The 20,507-nt window shown below is 33.1% G+C and overlaps 1 protein-coding gene across 1 annotated transcript; it reads left to right on the top strand.

Annotated features, from left to right (window-relative positions):
• The first annotated feature begins 37 nt into the window (after positions 1–37).
• rtet (major facilitator superfamily domain-containing protein rtet) lies at positions 38–20,454 on the top strand. Its single transcript, XM_089640432.1, has 8 exons — positions 38–200; positions 376–914; positions 1,480–1,638; positions 11,477–11,659; positions 14,865–15,114; positions 15,554–15,751; positions 16,363–16,500; positions 19,501–20,454. The coding sequence occupies exons 2-8, from the start codon at positions 384–386 to the stop codon at positions 19,596–19,598; spliced, it is 1,557 nt and encodes a 518-aa protein (XP_089496558.1). The 5' UTR covers positions 38–200; positions 376–383; the 3' UTR covers positions 19,599–20,454.
• Positions 20,455–20,507: the final 53 nt, after the last annotated feature.

The raw sequence follows: 20,507 nt of genomic DNA, 5'->3' as shown, positions 1-20,507 counted from the left end.
CTGCTGTACTACTCTACCGAGGAATCGTCATAGAAAAGTGAAATTTCAAGTTGGGTACAAACAGGTACGAATTTTGACAATCTTGTGTTTATTTATTTCACGTCGGACTTCGTTTCGCGTCTGGAGGGGGACGTGAAAGTAGTTTTGGATATTTTGCGGTGTTTCGATGAGTCTTCGGTGAGTTGGAATCCAATCAAGAGGTACGGCTCTATTACAATACAACAAGAAACAAAATATATTCATATTATTTAACTTTTATTATAAATATACTTTTCGCTTGAGTCATAACTACGATTCAATCGAATGTTTTCATACATATTTGTGCTATTAGATCAAAACATGTATGTTTATAATTTATGCACGTGATCTTTTCAGCTTATAAAATGGTGCAGACTCGATCAAAAAATTATTCGAGTTCAAATATTGAATTCAACAGCAGAACAGTGGAAACTAAGCAAGAGATAACATTAACTTCGAAGATGACGAATGGATCATCGATATTGAAAAGGCATACGGCTACCGAAAGTAAAAGTGATTTGAGTAAAGGTTCAGAAAGTAAATCCAATGGGAAAAAGATAGTTTATGATGATGAAGCTCTTGGCAAGACTAATAAGACGGTTTATCTTGTGTTCTTTTCTTTGCTTATGGATTTGTTAGCTTTCACTATGATACTTCCTCTTTTACCTTCTTTGTTGGACTACTACCGGTTGAATGATAGTGTCGGGCTCTACTCGTGGCTCTCTGATAACGTGAAAAGTTTTCAAGAAAGAGTTGGTGCTCCCGAAAGATTTAACTCTGTGCTATTCGGAGGAGCTTTAGGCTCTATGTACAGTTTTCTCCAGTTTGTTGCTAGTCCTATTGTAGGAGGACTTTCTGACGTCTATGGCAGGAGGCCCATGATGTTAATTTCATTGGTAAGTAACTATTGATTTTATTTAAAAAAAATTCAAGCCTTATTGTATAGGTAGCACTATTTGAGTTGACATGCGTGTTGGTACATAATACTTACAAAAAACAATTAATATTCCAGAAAGGCGCACTCTAAAACGAATTTGGTTTTGTTGCTTAAATCTGTTGTAACAAATAATGTTATATATATACTTCCAACAGTGACGTCCTTGCGGAATATTTGTCTTCCTTATGCCTGCTATTTTTACTAAGCGATGCATCTGAGTGACTACGTCCTTGCGGAACGTCACTTTTGTCTTGCTTATGCCTGCTATTTTTACTAAGCGATGCATCTGAGTGACTACCTCCTTGCGGAACGTCACTTTTGTCTTGCTTATGCCTGCTATTTTTACTAAGCGATGCATCTGAGTGACTACGTCCTTGCGGAACGTCACTTTTGTCTTGCTTATGCCTGCTATTTTTACTAAGCAATGCATCTGAATGACTACTGTGTTCTCATCCATATTTGTTGCGATACCTATACATTAAAAAAAATCTTGTCTTCTATTTCTAAATTTTCTTTTATTTTAGGTTGGAATAGCTTTCTCATACCTTCTGTGGGTTTTTTCTCACAACTTTGCCCTGTTTGTCCTGGCGAGGTTTGTGGGAGGACTCAGCAAGGGAAACGTAAGCCTCGGAATGGCTGTTATCTCGGATGTATCCAACCATAATAACAGAGGGAAAGGAATGGTAAGAAAAATACTAATATCCTTCTCATTTTATACTGTAATACAACTATCAAAATAACCTTTAACTTGTAATTAATTTTTTTTATACACGACAATTATATCTACACATTTGCACAGATGTTATTTACAACTACGTGCTTAGTATCAATAATATTGAATTTATATCAGTGTTAGTAGTTTTTTATTTGATATAGGTATACACCAATTCAATACATCTGATCAAATTCTTTAAATAATTTGTTTTGCACAAGTGTACCCGGCTGCATTTAAATACGGTTGTATTATTTTGACTTTATTTTTTTTTTATTTATGCTACTAAAAGATGTAAAATAATACATATATGTCAAGTTTCTTAATACAATTGAATTAACTACAAAAAATAATTTATGAAATCACTAAACAAAACAATAAGTATGAAGATAATAGTATTTACTATTGACCACAATACGTCTTATCTCTACACCATTAAAAGATATACATACATTAAATATTATATTTTATGACACTGTATCAATGCAAGTGTTAAATTTCGCTGTCAATGTTTTTATTGGTTTACGCTCATTCTTGTTTGTTCATTATTTCCTACATTTAAATCTTTTACAAACATGTTTCTTATTAGAGGAAAAACTACAATCTTAATATATAAAACTTCATAATGTTCGTGCTCGCAAAACTCCAAAAGTAGTCCATGTTTGTTCTCATTAGTCCCAGAAGTGTTTGAGTGGTAGAAGACCCTGGGGACGCCCTAGGAATACTTAACGAAATATCTATGCACTGGATAGATATTGCGTTAAGTATTATTAAGAAGAATAACCTCTCCTTCTCGCAAATAGTTCTGGACACATAATATTTTGAGAATGTTTTTGGAATATTGACACCAAATAACAGCACTTTAAATGTCTTAGCAATATACCGACCTCCGAATTTAAATAAGCAAGCATTCTTGTCAGAAATATCCTCTATGTTTGATAACAATATTAAATCAAATGAAAGTGTTCTATTTTTCGGCGATATAAATTTAAATTTATTAAATAAAAATGATGCTATCATAATAAATTATGAAAATATCCTTACTAATAACTATTTAAAAAAATGTATAGATGTCGCTACTGGGGAAGTAATAGTTTTTCAGAAAATAAACCGCTCATGTATCGATCATTTTTATGTGCGTTTAAGTGGAAAGCTACCAGCTAGATTATCCAGTACAATATCTGCATGCGTGTGTGACTATAACATCGCAGACCACAATACAACGGCTGTTAGTATACACTATAACTCGATAGATCATTTCAAATCTTCTGATTCTAATAACGTGAAAATTCTTTCGCAAAAACTGATCGATAAAAATATTTGTAATTATGATTGGAAATCGCTTCTAAAGGAAACCGAATGTTCTGTTATTTATTTAAAAAATATTTTGATGACTTGTACAAAAACAGCACGATTGAAATTAGCAAAAAATCTAAAAGCAGACCTCATGCCATAAATGACTGGATATCTACGGATGCACTATATAAAATTAAAAAAAGAGATTATTTATATAAAAGTTGGAAAAATGCTCCAACAAACAAATACTATGAAAAAGAATATAAGTGTTACCGAAATGTTTTAAATAAATTGTTACTTAAATTAAAAACCACATACTATAATGATAAATTCAAAAACCTTTTTCAAGATTCAAAAAAAACATGGGACGAGTGTAATCAAATTTTAGGAAAGAAATGTAAAAATAATTGTGACCAAGTTGCCTCCAAATATTTGATGAAAGATCAGACCAAAGAAAATGTAAATAATGATTTTGTTAATTATTTCTCTGATAGTGTTTGCAATATGTTACATAAATGTAATTACAGGACAACTGGGTTTGAACCAGAGGAGATGCCTCAAAGTATGTACCTACCAAGAGCCAAAATTGCTGATATAGAAAGCATTGTAAGACAATTTAAAAACTCTTCTCCTGGAATTGATAATATCAGAATGAGAGATATTAAAAAAAACACATATCTACCTTAGGTCCAATTATAACCCATTTTGTTAATAGAATCATATTTGAGGCAAAAATTCCAGATGACTTAAAATGTAGTATCATCCGACCCATTTATAAAGGCGGTGATCACACTGTATTGGGTAATTATAGACCGATTAGTATTTTGCCATCACTCGAAAAAATCCTTGAAAAATACATTCAGCTGAAATTGATTAAATATTTAGAAGATTTTTCTATTATTGATACAAATCAATACGGCTTCCAGAAAAAAAAGGGCACTGAAATGCTAATTCAGAAGTTTGCCAGCCTAATAAATAATGAATTAAATAGTAAAAATCATGTATTTGTCTTATTTATAGATTATTCCAAGGCATTTGACACTATTAATCATAAAAAAATATTGAAAATATTAGAAATCATAGGAATAAGAGGGAAACTTTTAAAACTCTTTGAAAATTACTTGAGCAACCGATGCATGAAAATAAAACTTTTGAACACCTTAAGAGTGGGTTATAGGGCAGAATGGTGATTTGCTGGAAAACGGCTCTCTAAAACGGCTTAATACTACCTTTCGTATGTCATTCTCAGACTTCATATTCTTTGTTACCAATTAATGGACTATTATTTTTCAGTCTGCCTATTTTTTTTTGTAGTTGTTGTAGGCATTCGACCATAAAAAATAAAAACATTGATACACCATACAACCCACTTTTAAAACTTGGATGTATGATTATCGCGTTAATAACGGCTTTACACTATATTTTTAATTTAAAATATGTATATAATACACACATCTGTAGAAGTACGGCCTCTAATTATCGTTATGCTATCTGTGGATATTAACAATTAAATAAATACTTCATCTTGCACCAAATTTTCAACGCATTTCACAGTTTTTTACTTATTCCGGGATGGAAGCCCCCGGTGATGGCGGTGAAGCTATAGGCTCCCTGTTTTACGGCGTATATATTTCGAAAATGCCATCAAGATGTTTCATTAATGGGTCTAAAAGTAGAATACCGACTCACTTAAAGAATTGCAATAATCTTATGAAGCTACAAAAACAGTAAATACTCACAAATTCTCTCTTTTCATGTAAATTTGACGTATTGTATTTTTTCAAGTGTCATATTTTTTAAAAGTTGTAAAATTCAACATTTAACATGCGTTCCTTTTCCTAACGGTTAGCACTAACGTCATGTTGTTTACTGGCGGCATCTTTATGCAAGTGTGTGTGAGAGAATTCATTGTCTTTACGCGCTCTGACTCAGGGCCCGTTCCCACTTCCGTTTTCAAATCGGAGGCGGGTCCTGTTTTAAAAACGGACGGCCAATGGCCCTGTTCACACTACCGTTTTAAAAACGGATCCGTTTTAAAAACGGACCATACTCTACGAAAAAAAATAATTGTCGATTCAACAAAAACATGTTATTTGCTCATTATTCAGTAATGGTGCGCAATGGACGACGATGAAGCTCTTGTTGTCATGTGGTACTTATTAAATAGAAGGAAAAAAGTGAAAAGAAAATTTTGAGTACACCCAATCATAGCCGAATGATTTTCTGTAGGAATTTTCCAAGTGTTAATTGGTGAGTTAAGAAGTGATGAACTAAAGTTCTTTAATTATTTTAGAATAATAATGAATGGATTATTTATATAGCGCCGTTTTCACCATGAAAAATCACCTCAAGGGCGCTTAATGGCTTAAGAGAATGTCTATCACTTCCTTTAACCATCTACTGGAATGAGTTTCAGAGAGCTTAACATATCAAAATACAAAATTGAGAAAGTGCATTTGTCCTGAAGAAAGGCTATCGATATTTTAAAGTAAGAAAACAATAAACACTCAAATATTTTTTATTATGTGTTTATTTAACTAATACGCTCTTCCGTGCATCTCATTAAAGCTTTAAAATTTAAAAAAAAGTAAACTTAAATAAAATAAAATAAAAATTTTGATGTACAAAAGTTGTGTGTACACCAAGTGTTTTGTTTTTATTTAGTTAAAGATAAAATATTACCATACTCTTTCTTCGACCAGTGGTATTAAATTTTCGGGATTTATTTCCTTATCCATTATTGTAGTTTTGATTTATTTACTTAACAAAATAACCAAATACAAGCACGCAGCGTGCCTGCTTCCTTGCGACAGGGAGCGGGCGGGGAGGGGTCGGGGTTTGGCGGGGACTCTGCCGGAACGACTGGACGACAAGTGTGAACAGCTCCATACAACACTATGAGCGAGCGTGTGCCGACACGATTTGAAAACGGACGCGCTGCGTAGGCGAGCCATCCGACAAAAAATGTCGGATCCGTTTTCAAATCGTGTCGGACAAGTGTGAACAGCTCCATACATCCACTACAGCCACTAGGGCATCCGATTTTAAAACGGGACCCGCCCCCGATTTGAAAACGGAAGTGGGAACGGGCCCTAAGTGGGAGAGTGAACGTTTTTTCATAGGGCACGTTTGGTAATTGAACCAAAAATTACCAATATTATTTTTCTCTTTGTAGATCAATATTATGATTTATCCATGGCAGCCGGAAAAAATACTCCAAACAAGGTATGCTTCAAGTAACGAATAAATGAAAAAAGATTATTGTTTAGTTGTACTAAATGACACAGAATAATTTAACAAATATATAAATAAAAAAATAAAATTTCTTTTATTTCTCGAGGTCAATTTATTAATGATGTTATTAATATGTATAGATATTCTATCAAATATAAAATTAAGAAATTTACCAAATAAATCCACCTTCGATTTTCTCGAAAACGAAAGCTCAAATAAAAAAAGTCATAACCCAAAATTGACAATAAATGAATAACTGCTTTGATAATTTTATAGAGAAACTGACCAGGACGCGATTTTCGTAAATTTACTCAACATGTGAGAACTTTGGGCGGTTGGTTCGATTCAAGACCTCTGTGCGTTACCTCAGAATGATTACAACCCAAGGGCTTATAACTTGTAAACATAAAGAAATATAAACCTTAATGTTGCAGGTTTCAAAACTATCCGTTTTTAGCTTATGACCTATAAAGGGTTTTACCGTTTATACCACGAGTTTCCGAACACCGTGTAAAACAAACTATATGTATCGGAAATGTTCCTCAACACTAATGACAACAGCAAGTGAATGATGAAACATTTATAAAAAATGTCAAATTAAATGCTTTACCAAAATAGTAGGTTCTGCAAATAAGTCATACTTTTTTACTAAGTTGTTTGTTTTACTTAATATTTCACATTCATATTATACGTTCATTGCTTTGCGACAAACGCACATGTGATGTTATATTTTAACAAGTTCATTAATGTACAACTACCGCCCTCTAGTGACATAAAAATGAAGACATTTTGACAGTTTGCGAAATTTCGCTATCATATAACAAGCGCTTAAGTAAAAAAAGGAAAATATTAGCAGGCGTTCCTCAAGGTTCCATATTAGGCCCAATTTTATACATTATTTATGTATCTTTTATTAAGTACATTTTTAAACATGTAAAACACTTTGTATATGCGGATGATACTGCATTGGTGATTTCTCGCAGTGATTTGCAATTATGTATTGAACTATTACAAAAAGATTACATTGAACTTTTGAAATGGTCTCACGACTCTGGTTTAATTATAAATGCCAAAAAAACTAAATTGATACATATTAGATCACCCAATGCTAAGGCAAATATTATTACACCTGAAATAAAGACACACACTTCCAATTGCTTACATGTTGGTATTCCTGCAATATGTACATGTGAAAATATTGAACTGGTCACAGAGTATGTATATGGAATCAAAATAAAGGTATGGAATCACAGCTTGGGGACTTTCATGTAAAACAAATATAAACCATGTTCAATCAGTTCAAAATTCACTAGTTAAATTATTAGCTCATAAAAGTTTATACGAACAAAGGCATAATGTTCCATACCTTTATCAGAATCTTAAAATTTTCTCAGTAAGATCAATTCTGTGGTATAAAATTATATTTCAGCATATGAATAGCCCTATATACATAAATAGACTGGACCACACTTACAATACTCATTTTACGATAAATGAAGGACTAATTGTACCTAAGCATTTAAACAAATATGGACAAAGAACACTGGACTACATGATACCTAGTTGCTTAAATATGTTACCTGCTGAAATAAAAAAAAATGTACAAATGTAAAAACAAATATTATGTTGAAAAATTGGCTCGCTGAAAGAAATAGTTTGTATTAGAGTCTAATACAAACTATAGGTAGATACTATCACTGTTGTGTATATGTTTTTATATTTTTAAAACAAATTGTTTTTTTTTTTTTTTTTTTGTTATTTTTTATTGTTATCCCTGTTGTCATTAAGTAAAATAAGTTTTTATCTTTTTTTGATATTTTTTATGTGAAAAGTTGCCATCGACAAACTACTGAAAAGTAGTTTATTGGAACTTTTCTGTATTTTATTTTATTATTTACTGTAAAATATATTTTTGTCTTGCTTTCTTTAAATAAAAAAAAAAAGAAATAGAAAAAAGACTAAAAAAAGAAAAATGAAATACCACACTAGAGCCTAAATGTTGCACAAAAATTAATTTAAAAAATAATGGACAAGAAAAGTTTTTTGTATTCGTCACAGTTATTATTTAGTGAAAGTAAAATTATGTCAATAAGGCAGTTGTACATAATACAGGCTCTCTGTAAATTTTTCAACAACATTGATACTGCCAAAAGATCAAAACAATTGCGCAACACTATATTGGGTTCTTCTTTAATGTATCAGAAAAAAAAATGTAATACAGAGTTGAATTAAAGTCAATATAATGTAGGTTTTTAACAGTAACATTGTGGTATACAGTAATAAATAGTGGAAGACGCCAGAGAAAGACATTAGCAATAGCGAAGCTTTGCGGGGTCCACTAGTATTTAATGTTTTTCAAATAAACAAAGTTTGAATGTTTATTGTTTAATTAACCTCTTGTGTGCCACTGTATGCAATAGGCACAGTAAAAAAAATCATCTCTCTGAACTATTCTGGAAAACTACTTATGGTAGATTATGTAATGTATCTGGGGATTCATGCTAAAAGTGCTTATGATAGTTTTTGGAAATTTGATTTAGGTACCAGAAAGTATCCTAAAATGTCTATGTCCCTTATTTAAGTGCTATGAATACCCATGTCAGGTGCTCTAGATTGTATTTAATGTAGAAGTCACTATCTAATGTAGAAGTCAAAATATTGTTTTGACCTTTTACACGCCAAGAAACCTATAAACAATCTTCATTCCAGATAGATTTACAATTATGACATCGGCATTTCTGCATTAAGCCCCAGATATGTACTATTTTTATGAATATATAAACGCGTTATCTGGTGAGGCGGTACAATTTACAAAAATATAATTTTGTGCAAAACAACAATTCACACCGTGCCCGGAAAAGTCCCACAATGGACTGCGCTGCAAACTGTTACCTTAGTTTATCCAAAATTTCTTTTCTGCACAGGTTCTGGTTATTAGATGAGCTCTTGATAGCGGTAAGAATACAACTGATGTAATGGTTTATCAAAAAAATGCTGGAACCCTCCTTGGTTTACCTCCAGCTCGTCAAAATGGTACTCAAATTTTGTGTTAGGGCATGTCTATCATTTTCTAGATCTGTGGTGTCAGCACACCAATAGTTAAATAGGTACTATTAGTTTTTTTTTTTTTTTTTATGCTTCCGATTTTGTTAAATCTTCCCCATAGGAAAAACTAAACCCTTCCACTCACTTTTCCACAAATGATCAGCTAGTCAATCAACACTATGCAAGTGCATTATATAGTAAAATAAATACAAAACAATACAAGAACAACAACACGTCAACTCACCAGAGATCAAATGGGAAAAAAAATTCACCGACTCCAGATATTTTCATATCAGAGAGTTCGGCTCGGTAAATCTATAAATCCTATAAATCCTACTGATCCCTCAACATAAATATTTAAAAAATCTTTCGTTATCCTACATGTATTCAAAATGACCGACTTTTGCATCTTTATATATAATTTTTTTGATAGATCTAATACGCCTAAATTTTTAATTAGAGAGCTAGGTATAATGCCAGTAGCCGAAATAACGAATGGTAATATTTTTATAGTCTGAGAATGCCAAATTCTTTTTATTTCATTTCCTAAATCTGTGTATTTTCTTATTTTTTCGCTAACAGATTTTTGAATATTATTATTATATTATATTATTTATTATTATATTATTTAGTTTCATTATGATTATTGATGCAAAATGATAATTTATAAGCATTTCACGCAAACTGATTAGTAGGTTAATTTTAATAAAAGCAATGATACATTCTTATCAGCTGTGTGAAGCAGCACGTAACAGATAAAGATCAAAGTAGAGTTCTGTCAATACTAATCCAATGATAGTTCATTTTTATTAGGTTCAGAATTTCATTAGGAAAACCCATAAATTAGGTCTTTTCATCTTCAACTATAAAGCAGAATTCCATTTTCTGAATCACAAATGGCGAGTCTAATGCCATGAAATTCAAGTCACTGCAACGGTTTTTGGCTCACAATGTCATTTCCATGCCACAAAACCAAACATGCCACTGTATCAAGGATTTCTTGCATTTTTTTTCTCTTTGTATTTAAATCATGTTGATAATTGTTTTTTTGTGTGTACCGTAAAAGAGTTCAACTGCCCCAAGTCAGTGGGTCTATGAGATCATCACTCTGCGGTATGTTGTGAAGCTGCATGATACGTGAAAGAGGAAGGTTGAGAAGTATCTGGCTATTATTATAAGCAATAACAAAGACTTACTTCAAATTCCTGTAACGCACACTACTTTTGGACAACGAAACTTTAGATATCTTGCGACAAGACTTTACAACATTCTTCCTGATAAAATAAAAACATGTCATTCACAAAAAAATTTCAAAGATAGCGTAAAAATTTGGGTCAAAAGTAATGATAGGGCCTTTACCGGTGCACTCATCCAAATTCGCAGTTATTGATGCAACCTAATTATTGTATGTATTTTCATATAATTGTAGGTATATTATTAGGACTATAAAAGAACTTGGTAAATGATGTATTGATATTGATGCTACCTAACTATTGAGTGTTCGTATTGTTATATAATTGTAGGTACGTTATAGTACTATAAATAAACTTGGTAGATAGCTGCCTCAACACAGGCTAAGCCTAGTGAGGCAACATTATATTAACATATTAACACATAACTACATTAACATTTCTATTATTTACATTTATTTTACCTACTGTTTATATATTACTTTCCGTTGATAAAATTATGTACTCATCTAATTTATAAACCAATGTACACAAAACAGTCTTTCATGTATTTCTATAGTTATAGTTTGAAAATTTGAAAGATATTTATTATTATTATTCAAATTTGATCACTAAACGAGTTGTTTCAGGGAATTTGAACAATTCATCAAATTTCAACGTTCATTTTCGGGTTCTGTGAAAATCCCATTCAAGTTCTGTTATTATATGATTATAGGCTAGTTGCTTGACAGAAATGAAATAATAACAGAACTTGAAAAAATCTTTCACAGAACTTGAAAATTAACATTGAAATGTGAAGAATTGTTCAAATTTTCCGAAACAACTGGCCCTAAATGTAGCCAATACCGTTTAAAGCAATGTTTTGATTCTGAATGATGCACCTGGAGTGATAGATGCTTGCAGTATCGCCCTGGTGAAAGATCACCATTTAGAATCGAAACTTTGCTTGAAATGGCTTTAGCTTTGTTGATGGGAACTTTCTCTTCCCTTCCCCAATTAAAAGATTAAAAAAATAAAAATTGTATGTTGATTTACTTATTCTAGGCTCTCGTCGGCATTGCCTTTTCCTTGGGCTTCCTCGTGGGTCCGATAATTGGTGCAACGTTTTCCGTTTGGGCCGACAAGTCGTCCCAGCACTGGTTTGTCTACCCTGCGCTGTTTGCCCTCTTCCTGTCGGTGGCTGATCTCCTATTCGTGGCATTGTTCTTGAAGGAAACACTGCCAAAGGTAAATTATATGGAATGAGACACATCAAGGTCGGAATGTTGAACTCTAATAGGTAATTGTTTACTTTTCAGAGACTTGGTTTGGGAATGTCGAGGTTTGTTGAAATTTTGTTGGCTCAGTACTGATTTGTTGTGGAATGATAGAACAATGTTCTCCCTTCGATTCTTGTACGTTATGTCAAATTTAATAGTTTGGCATGTAACAGTTTGTTATAGAATACCATGTTATTATTGCTTGTCGTTATGAGTACTGCAATACCAGGGCTGTAATAAACTACATTATTTTGTGCTAGCGCAGATCTGTGAAAAATAATAGAATATTATAACAGTAGGATTTGTGAAGCTGAATGTTTATTTAAAGAACACATCAGAACAAGGACAATTATTGCTGCAGAATGATCAAGAAAAATATTCACGAAAATGTACTAATTTATAGGTAGGCACTTTACCGCTTGTCTGAATTCTTAATACATTCAGTTCCAATTTTGATGATGACAATTAAAAAGTTCTATTACAATATTATATTATGGGTAGGTACTTTATTTTCTGAATAAATTTTCTATAACGATTTAAAATGTGTCATTTTCGATTTGCCGCCAAAACAATGAATGGATTTTTATGAATTCGGCAGCTGTCTTACCAGCTAGTGGTGACTTCTATGTCATAATGACGTTGTAGCCCGTTGGAACGTATTTTTAGTACAATGATCAGAGTCGGAAAAATAAACTTTATCTCTTTCACACATTTTTAGTGGTATATGTTCCTAGTTTGTGAAAATACCCCATTCTTGACACTCAGTTCCATTTTGAAAATGAGACTTAAATTAAAAAAAAATAACAAATCTGAGTTCAGTTACATTCACTCACAGACAGACCCACAACCGAAATTAGTATATTTGATGATAATGATTGAATGAAATGAAGGTTTTTAAAAAATATGTGTATTCATATATACATTTATGTAGATAAATATTTTTTCGGGTTTCTGACATCTGTAACAATAATTATTATTTTCATACTAATTTTTGTTTTTTTTTATAAATAATGAAAGACACAGAAAGCTTTAATAATATAACAAATGCAACAGTATCAAATCAAATACTACAAACAATAATTGAAAACACCTGGTAAGGTTATCACATCGGTCAATCTCAAAAAGAAAGGATATTTTGCATTTAAGTCTAAAATTGCTTTCTCTAGTAATTTTATTCAGGCGGTACCTAATTGCCGAATCTGTCAGTCACTGTTCACTCTCCAATAGATTGTATGTTTCTATAGCCATGCTTCTAATTTATAAACAAGCTATTAGTAATAAATCTTACATGTAAGTTATCTTCTATTTATATAAAGAAGACTTCAGCTTTCTTCCGAGACGGATGAAATTTTGCACACTTGACCTTCAAAACAAGAGGAAGGTCATTTAGAATAGATTTAGAAAAAACTCAGTGTAAAGCCCGGGCAATGTCGGGGACTTCTGCTAGTTAGTTATCATTATTTGTCAACAGGCATATTTCACCGCCCTTTCATAGGTAGACCACATGACCAACAGTTAGACGGATTGAGTTTAATTCATTCAATCGAAATCACAATCAGTGTTTATTTTATGAATTTTATGGGTGATATATACAGTAGAACCTCGTTAATTCGAAATCCAGCGGACATCAAAAATCAAATTTCGAATTAACGAATTCCCACGTAATTCGAAATTTTATGAAAAAAAAAAAAAAAAAATACGCCGAAAATCGATTTTCTCGGCCGCCTCTACAAATCCGGGTGGTATTTTAGTTGTAAATTCGTATTAATACCAATTATTTCTTTATTTTCGCGGTCGATTACCGTAGCGGCCGGCCCTTTAAATTCAGATATTCGTAAAAATGCTATATATTTACGTGTAAATCGAGATTTTGATGCGGATTTCGGTCGCGGCCTACCCTTTAAATTGAGATATTCGTAAAAATACGATATATTTCCGCGTAAATCGAGATTTCGCGGTAATTTTTCGTCGCGGCCGGCCCTTTATTTCAAATATCTGAATTTGAATTCGTAAAAATACGATGTATTTCCGCGTAAAAAGAGGATTCGCGGCCGTATTCTGTCGCGGCCGGCTCTTCAAATTCAGATATTCGAAATAAATTCATAAAAATGCTATATATTTACGCGTAAATCGAGATTTCGCTGCCGATTTCGGGCGCGGCCTACCCTTTAAATTGAGATATTCGTAAAAATACGATATATTTCCGCGTAAATCGAGATTTCGCGGTAATTTTCTGTCGCGGCCGGCCTTTTATTTCAAATATCTGAATTTGAATTCGTAAAAATACGATATATTTCCGCGTAAAACGAGAATTCGCGGCCGTATTCCGTCGCGGCCGGCTCTTCAAATTCAGATATTCGAAATAAATTCGTAAAAATATGATATATTTCCGCGTAAATCGAATTTTGTCGGCAGTTTTTCGTCGCGGCCGGCCTTTTAAGTTCAGCTATTTGAAGTAAATTCGTAAAAATATGTCATATTTCGGCATGGATCGAAATTTTTCGGCCGATTTCCGTCGCGCCGTATTTTTTCAACTCGGATATTCGAAGTAAAGTTAGTAAAAATACGATATATTTCCGCGTAAATTGAAATTTCGCGTCCGATTTCCGTCGCGGTGATGAAATACGATATATTTACGTGTAAATCGAAATTACGCGGCCGAGTTTCGTCGCGGCCGACCCTTTAAATTCAGATATTTGGTGTAAACTCGTAAAACTACGACATATATCCGCGTAAAATGTATTTTCTCGGCCCTTTAAACTCGGATATTCGAAATAAATTTGAAAAAATATGACATTCCAGTGTAAATCGATTCAGATTTACAAAATAATAATACTAATTAGGACGATGTATAACCACGTAAAAATACATTTTTTCGGCGTTTTACCGCCACGGCTGACTTTTAGATTCAGATTTACGAAATATTATGATTTATTTTCGCAAAAATCAAATTTTTTCGAATTACACGAACTAATTTTCGTGCGCGGACAAAAATAAATTTCGAATTACGAATTAACGAATTTCGAATTAAAAAAAATTTTGTATGAAAAAATTTTTCAGCGGAAATTTTTTTTGCGAAAATTTCGAATTACGCGTTTTTTCGAATTATCGGGGTTCGAATTAACGGGGTTCTACTGTATTAGTTTATTTTTCATGAATGTTTTTTTTTCTAGGAAAAGCGTTCTCACGGCATTGCGATGTCCCTCTCACGGGCCGTGTCCTTTCTCTCCGTTACGCATCTCTTCAACTTCAAGGCTGTGGAGAACATTATGTGGTCAGAGCGAGCGGAGCTGAGGAAGCTGGGGCATGTCTACTTTGTCTACCTCTTCATCTACTCGGGATTGGAGTTTACTCTCACATTCTTAACGCATCACACTTTTGGGTTCACCTCCATGCAGCAAGGGAAAATGTTCTTCGTCATAGGTATGTCACCTTTGATAGTAAAAATATGTTATTTACTTGGATCATTTTTATAGTGCTAATGAAATATCACGAGCAGGAAAAAGCATTAAAAAACTTTTTAAATGATGTGGCTTAAAAATGTTTGCCTATTCTCGTAGATTAACAAATGCAATTCGGAATTTACAGATGTCGGAGCCATAAATGGTGTTTATAATATTTTTTGACAAATACCTCTGACAATATGTATAAAAAATCAGATTGTCTGTTGGATTTTGTAGTTGGGGTACTTATTTGATTATTGATAAATTATTACCATTGAGGCTGCTGCAAAACAACCGATTACCTCCGAGCCTCCATAATTTTATAGCCGCTAGTACCTTCCCTAATGTCGTTATATCATTGAAGAAAAGCTTCCTAACATTGTTTAATTCTTTGCATATAAAGTTTTAATTATTTTTAGGTATCATCATGGCGCTACTTCAGGGCGGAGTGGTGCGCCGCCTCCCGGCCCGTGCTACAGCTTCTGCCGCTCAATTTGGTCTCTGGGTCATCCCATTTGCCTTTGTTTGTGTCGCATTATCGTCACAGAAAGACATCCAGATCCTGGGACTAAATTCCCTCTACTTCTTGTATGCCGGACTGTTCCTTTTCGCTGTCTGTAAGTTATCCTCAGAGATTGTAATGTAAACAATGGGCTCTTTATACATTTTGTATTGTGGATAGGGTGTCTATTTTTAATAAATACCCCAACGTTGGGAAACTGAAAGATCTCCAGGCTGTGGAAAAAACTACCTTCAAATTATGTATGCTGGGAATAAAATTTTTTCTGCTCTTTTCTCCGGAAAAGAATTTCATCCCAACAATCTCTTGTAAAATAAATGTTTTCTCAATGGTTTGACCATTGACAGCAGATTGATAGAGAAAACATTGTCAAGAGAATAGATTAAGATACAGAAGAAGATGTTTGGGATATTTCAGGGGGATCTGGCACTACTAAGTGAATCAAATATGTACTGTTTTTTTTAAATTATGTATTTTGGAATAATAGAGAAGACGAGAAAATGTGGGAATGAAGAAAGGAATATGTGCCAAGACGAAAGAGTGTGGCTTTTCTTCCTTGCTGTCTACCTCTGTTGGCAACAGCGTTAGGTTATACATGTTTTAAAGAATATATTTACGGTTAAAACTCCTATATTTTCATTATGTTTATTATTGTCCATTGAAGCCTTGTTGTACTTATATTATATTATGATTGTTTTAATATTTCAGCTACAGCATTTGTGGTTTCGTGTCTAACTACGCTGGTATCTCAGATAGGGGGACCTGATCAGCGAGGAACTATTCTGGGAGTGTTCAGATCTTTGGGGGCCTTGGCCAGGGCTTTGGGGCCCGTTGTTGCTTCAATAGGTAAGTGAAAAATTATTCTAAAACTGAATTTTAAGAATCTTTCTGTTCAAATCATCCAGTGGCGGTTCGTGGTCTTTTTAACAGGGGTTTCAGAAATTCAAGAGAAGATAAACATATCTAATTAAAATTTACTTACTGTTGTCCTTTGTCAAATAGTCGAATACGGCAGCAGTCACACAACTTAAATAAAGTTAGTGGGAGGGGTACCTACATATTATTGTTTTTAAATCACTTTACACTAGACACAATTATTAGATAATGAGAAAAGTTTTATAGGAATTAAATTATATTTATAATTATTAATAAAGGAAAGATCGTTTACTCCAATTTTACACCACGATGGGTCGCCTCCAAAAACTAAACAGGGGAAGCAAAGTAACCGATTGGTTTCCTCGCAACCACATAACCAAGTACACCTCCCGTACCACTCACGTTTAAAAACTCGAGTGAATTTCTCGGTTTTCGCGGCACAAACCTGGTTTAATGAGAGGTCAGGACGCGGAGGCCCTTTATTTTTAATTTCCAACCTTTTTTCATAAGTATTGGCATTATTTTTTATATAGACAACACTGTATTCCGCCATTGTATAAAAAAATTATGACAAAATATTCGCGACAATCAATAAACGCAAACGCATAAATAAACATATACGCAAACGCTTTCAATTTGAAATCCGAAAGAATACTGGAGATGGAGAACTGGAGAAGACAAAACACAAAATCGTATAACTACCGACGACAATGGGGCGTTTGCCGAAACTTTCGCAAATATAATTAAGGAATATAACGACTTATCTAAAAAAAAAAATACGAAAACAGAAATCAAAATCGGTCTACTTCAATAGGTAGTAGATTTACAAATGCCTTATGCAAACGGTTGGAGAAATGCAGAAACAAGAAAACAAAAATATGTACAAAAATGACTACAAAGTTAAATACCATAATATAACATAAAAAAATAACACTTGCTTCCCTATGGTTCAAAGGTCAAACGTCGGCCAGTCATTCCGCGAAGTTCTCGGGTTTCTTCGGTTACATTCGTCAATGTTCGGAGGTCACGTGATATCATAACGCGTGTTCGACGCACACAATTTGTCTTAGTTTTGCAAAGAAAGACCAAATTTTGTATATGTCACCGTCATAGGGTCTGTACCGGCTAAAATTCTTTTGTATGAAGAGTTTTTCAACTCGCACAAAACTTGGAATATGTATCGTATTTTTCGGTGGCGCGGGTTTTGAAGGCGAAATTTTAATAGCGTGCTATCTATAATGTGCTTATATTATTATAAAACAAGTTTGTTTTATTTTCTCATCTTTTTAATGGGGGTTCGCCGCACAAACGCACTTTAGAGAAAACCGCCACTGAAATCATCCAAAAACCTGGATGAAAACCGTTTGTTTTATTCTTCTGAAACATGCTGTTTTCATAAAGTTTTATAGCTCTTCTTTCTTTCGTAATTTTTTTCTCATTGAATAATTTAAAAATAACAGTCAATAAATAAATATGGTTTCGTGTCTTATTTTTTTATAGTTATACATATGGATATTTCAAAAGTCGTCATGAGGGAAAGGGTGTTGAAAATATTTAGAAATTACATGCAGAAAACCTATGCTAATTTTGTGTTGCCGGAACTCATCGTTAAAGCGTTTCTACTGCTTCTTATAAACAGCTTTCTGCTTCATAGTTCAAATTACTATTGTTATCTAGGTGATAACAATTAAATTAAATTATTATTGTAAAAACAACCTAATGTTCTCAATATAAAGATCGAAAGATATTTCCTAATTACGAAATTCTCCAAGAATCCAGTCTCCAATATCGGGTAATGGAGGCATTATTCACGAGTGTCGTTCCATTATCTGTCAGTCCAGAGGTGGTCCAATGCTTTGGGCTGTCGTTCAAGGAATGAATTCTTGCCCATATTTGAAATCCCGGGTTTGGTGACTAGTTTGCAGGTTTGGCAAGCGCAATGACGCAATTTGGCCAGTACACATTAGTAAATGTTTCAATGATGGAAGTGCCACACACCGAAACCGTTGATAAAATACATGTAAAAGGATCCACACACATGGGCGGCTCTAGGGATCCAGGCAAAGTGGGTCATTGAAAAAAAGGTGTGAATAATCTTTATTTGATATTGTGAAAAATGTAGGTAGGTACATCGTGAGTCCGCGACTCAAAATGCATATTATATTAATATAGTAAATTATAAATAAGTACACAATCCATGTACTTACGGAAAATTTATTATAAAGAGGATACGTTTTAATGTAGTTGTGCACACCATAAAATAAATAAAATAGTAAAAAAAAACAATAGTTTGAAACACCCGTTGGCAGTATCCAAAGGTACTGGGTGCAAAGCTAAGTGTATGGTGTTTCCATGGTGTGAAGCGATGCGATTTTTATCAATTCCATTTAAATTTATCTTTTACGTTTTTTGTTTTGTTACATTCTTCAGCTTCATTCTATATCTATTATAACGAATTATTCCAAACCTTTCCCGTACTGTCCAATTGAAATACAACCATTGTTCCACACACGACAAGCGTGCAAAATGAAAAACTGATGTTTATTTCACCATCTCTTTAAAACATATAATATTCATTGTGCTGTCTCCCCCACAGCCATGACCTAAGCTTTCTTCGGTATAGTGCCATCTCGTTTATTCTATGGCGTGCATGGCGGCAGAAGATGTGCCAAAGCCATGGACATTCTTTAAATTGACCCAGCGAATCGTATGGACTTGTGAATACGAAAGCTCCTATTAGAGACAATAGATGTCACTGCTCGTCACTCGCCGCCGCTATTCACAGCCCTGCTGTTACATTTCAAATAAATTATAAGAACAGTTGTTTTGGGCACATAATTTATTATTATTGTAGTCTTATAATTTTGGGGGGGTCAAAAACCAACTGACCAAAGGGAAGAACCGCTCCTTTCCACACCCCTTGTTACAAAAACCTTTGTGTAATTTAATTTTTTATTGTTTTATTTTCAGCATTTTGGAGTTGTGGAGCATTTGCCACCTACATGACTGGCGCTGTGTGCCTGCTCTACCCTGTATTACTACTTAAATATTTCTACACTTCCAAGTGATAACAAATGACTGAACCCCAGTATTAGTTTGTTTTTAGGAGATTAATATACCGTGCATTTACACACCGAATTTCATTGTCAAACTTTTATTACCTATTTATTTTTCTCAAAATGAGAATATATACAAACATAAGATTATTGTGCCTTTCTATGATATGATAGTAATAGATTTTTGATTCTCGTAATATTATTTATAATGTACGTAACATTGATGCGAATCTATCACTGTATAATATGTCACATTACGGCGTACCTAAGTTATCAAAAGTAAAAGTGCAGAACACCTGTTGGCAGTTGGTGAGAACGTTAGAATCGGAATCGATCTTCACCCAACTAGGTGGCGATATATGTTTTTCTGGTTGTGCATAGTACAGACACTTTATTGTTTCAAAAAATACAATACCTTATTTACCATATTATGATAACAGTGCCAATAATTTTACATCGGTAGAAATAAAATAATGTTCCTACATAATATTTTAAATAATAATTTTTTTTTTTTTTTGTATCTTTTTTTCACCATATTAAGTCAATTAAAATGTAGTAATTTAGCGCCTATTACATATTCCATTGCAGGAGATACTCTCAGTATCGCCCTGGTGTGGAACAAAGGAAAACAGTTGAAGGTTGCCAAATATGACTTCTGTGTGGATTCGCATCGATGAAAAGAGGTTGTAATGATTTTTTAAATTTTTTTTCACTTAGGTAACTATTTTATATTACATATAAAATAATAAACGACCTATTTATCATTTAGAAGCAGTGGTTATGTTTTTAAAAAGTTCAATTCTCAATGTATTTAAGTGATGTTTTTTAAATTATCTTTTATATTTAATAAATTATTGCTTACCATTTATTTAGGATTTATTCCCTGTATAACTTACTTACAATTTAGTAATACAGTCGATT

This window comes from Hesperophylax consimilis, chromosome 15, assembly GCF_061612785.1.
Source record: "Hesperophylax consimilis isolate HC1 chromosome 15, BYU_Hcon_1.0, whole genome shotgun sequence".
NCBI classification, from domain to species: domain Eukaryota; kingdom Metazoa; phylum Arthropoda; class Insecta; order Trichoptera; family Limnephilidae; genus Hesperophylax; species Hesperophylax consimilis.
Note: the sequence above shows the minus strand (reverse complement) of the source record. Positions and strands in the feature narration are given on the sequence as shown.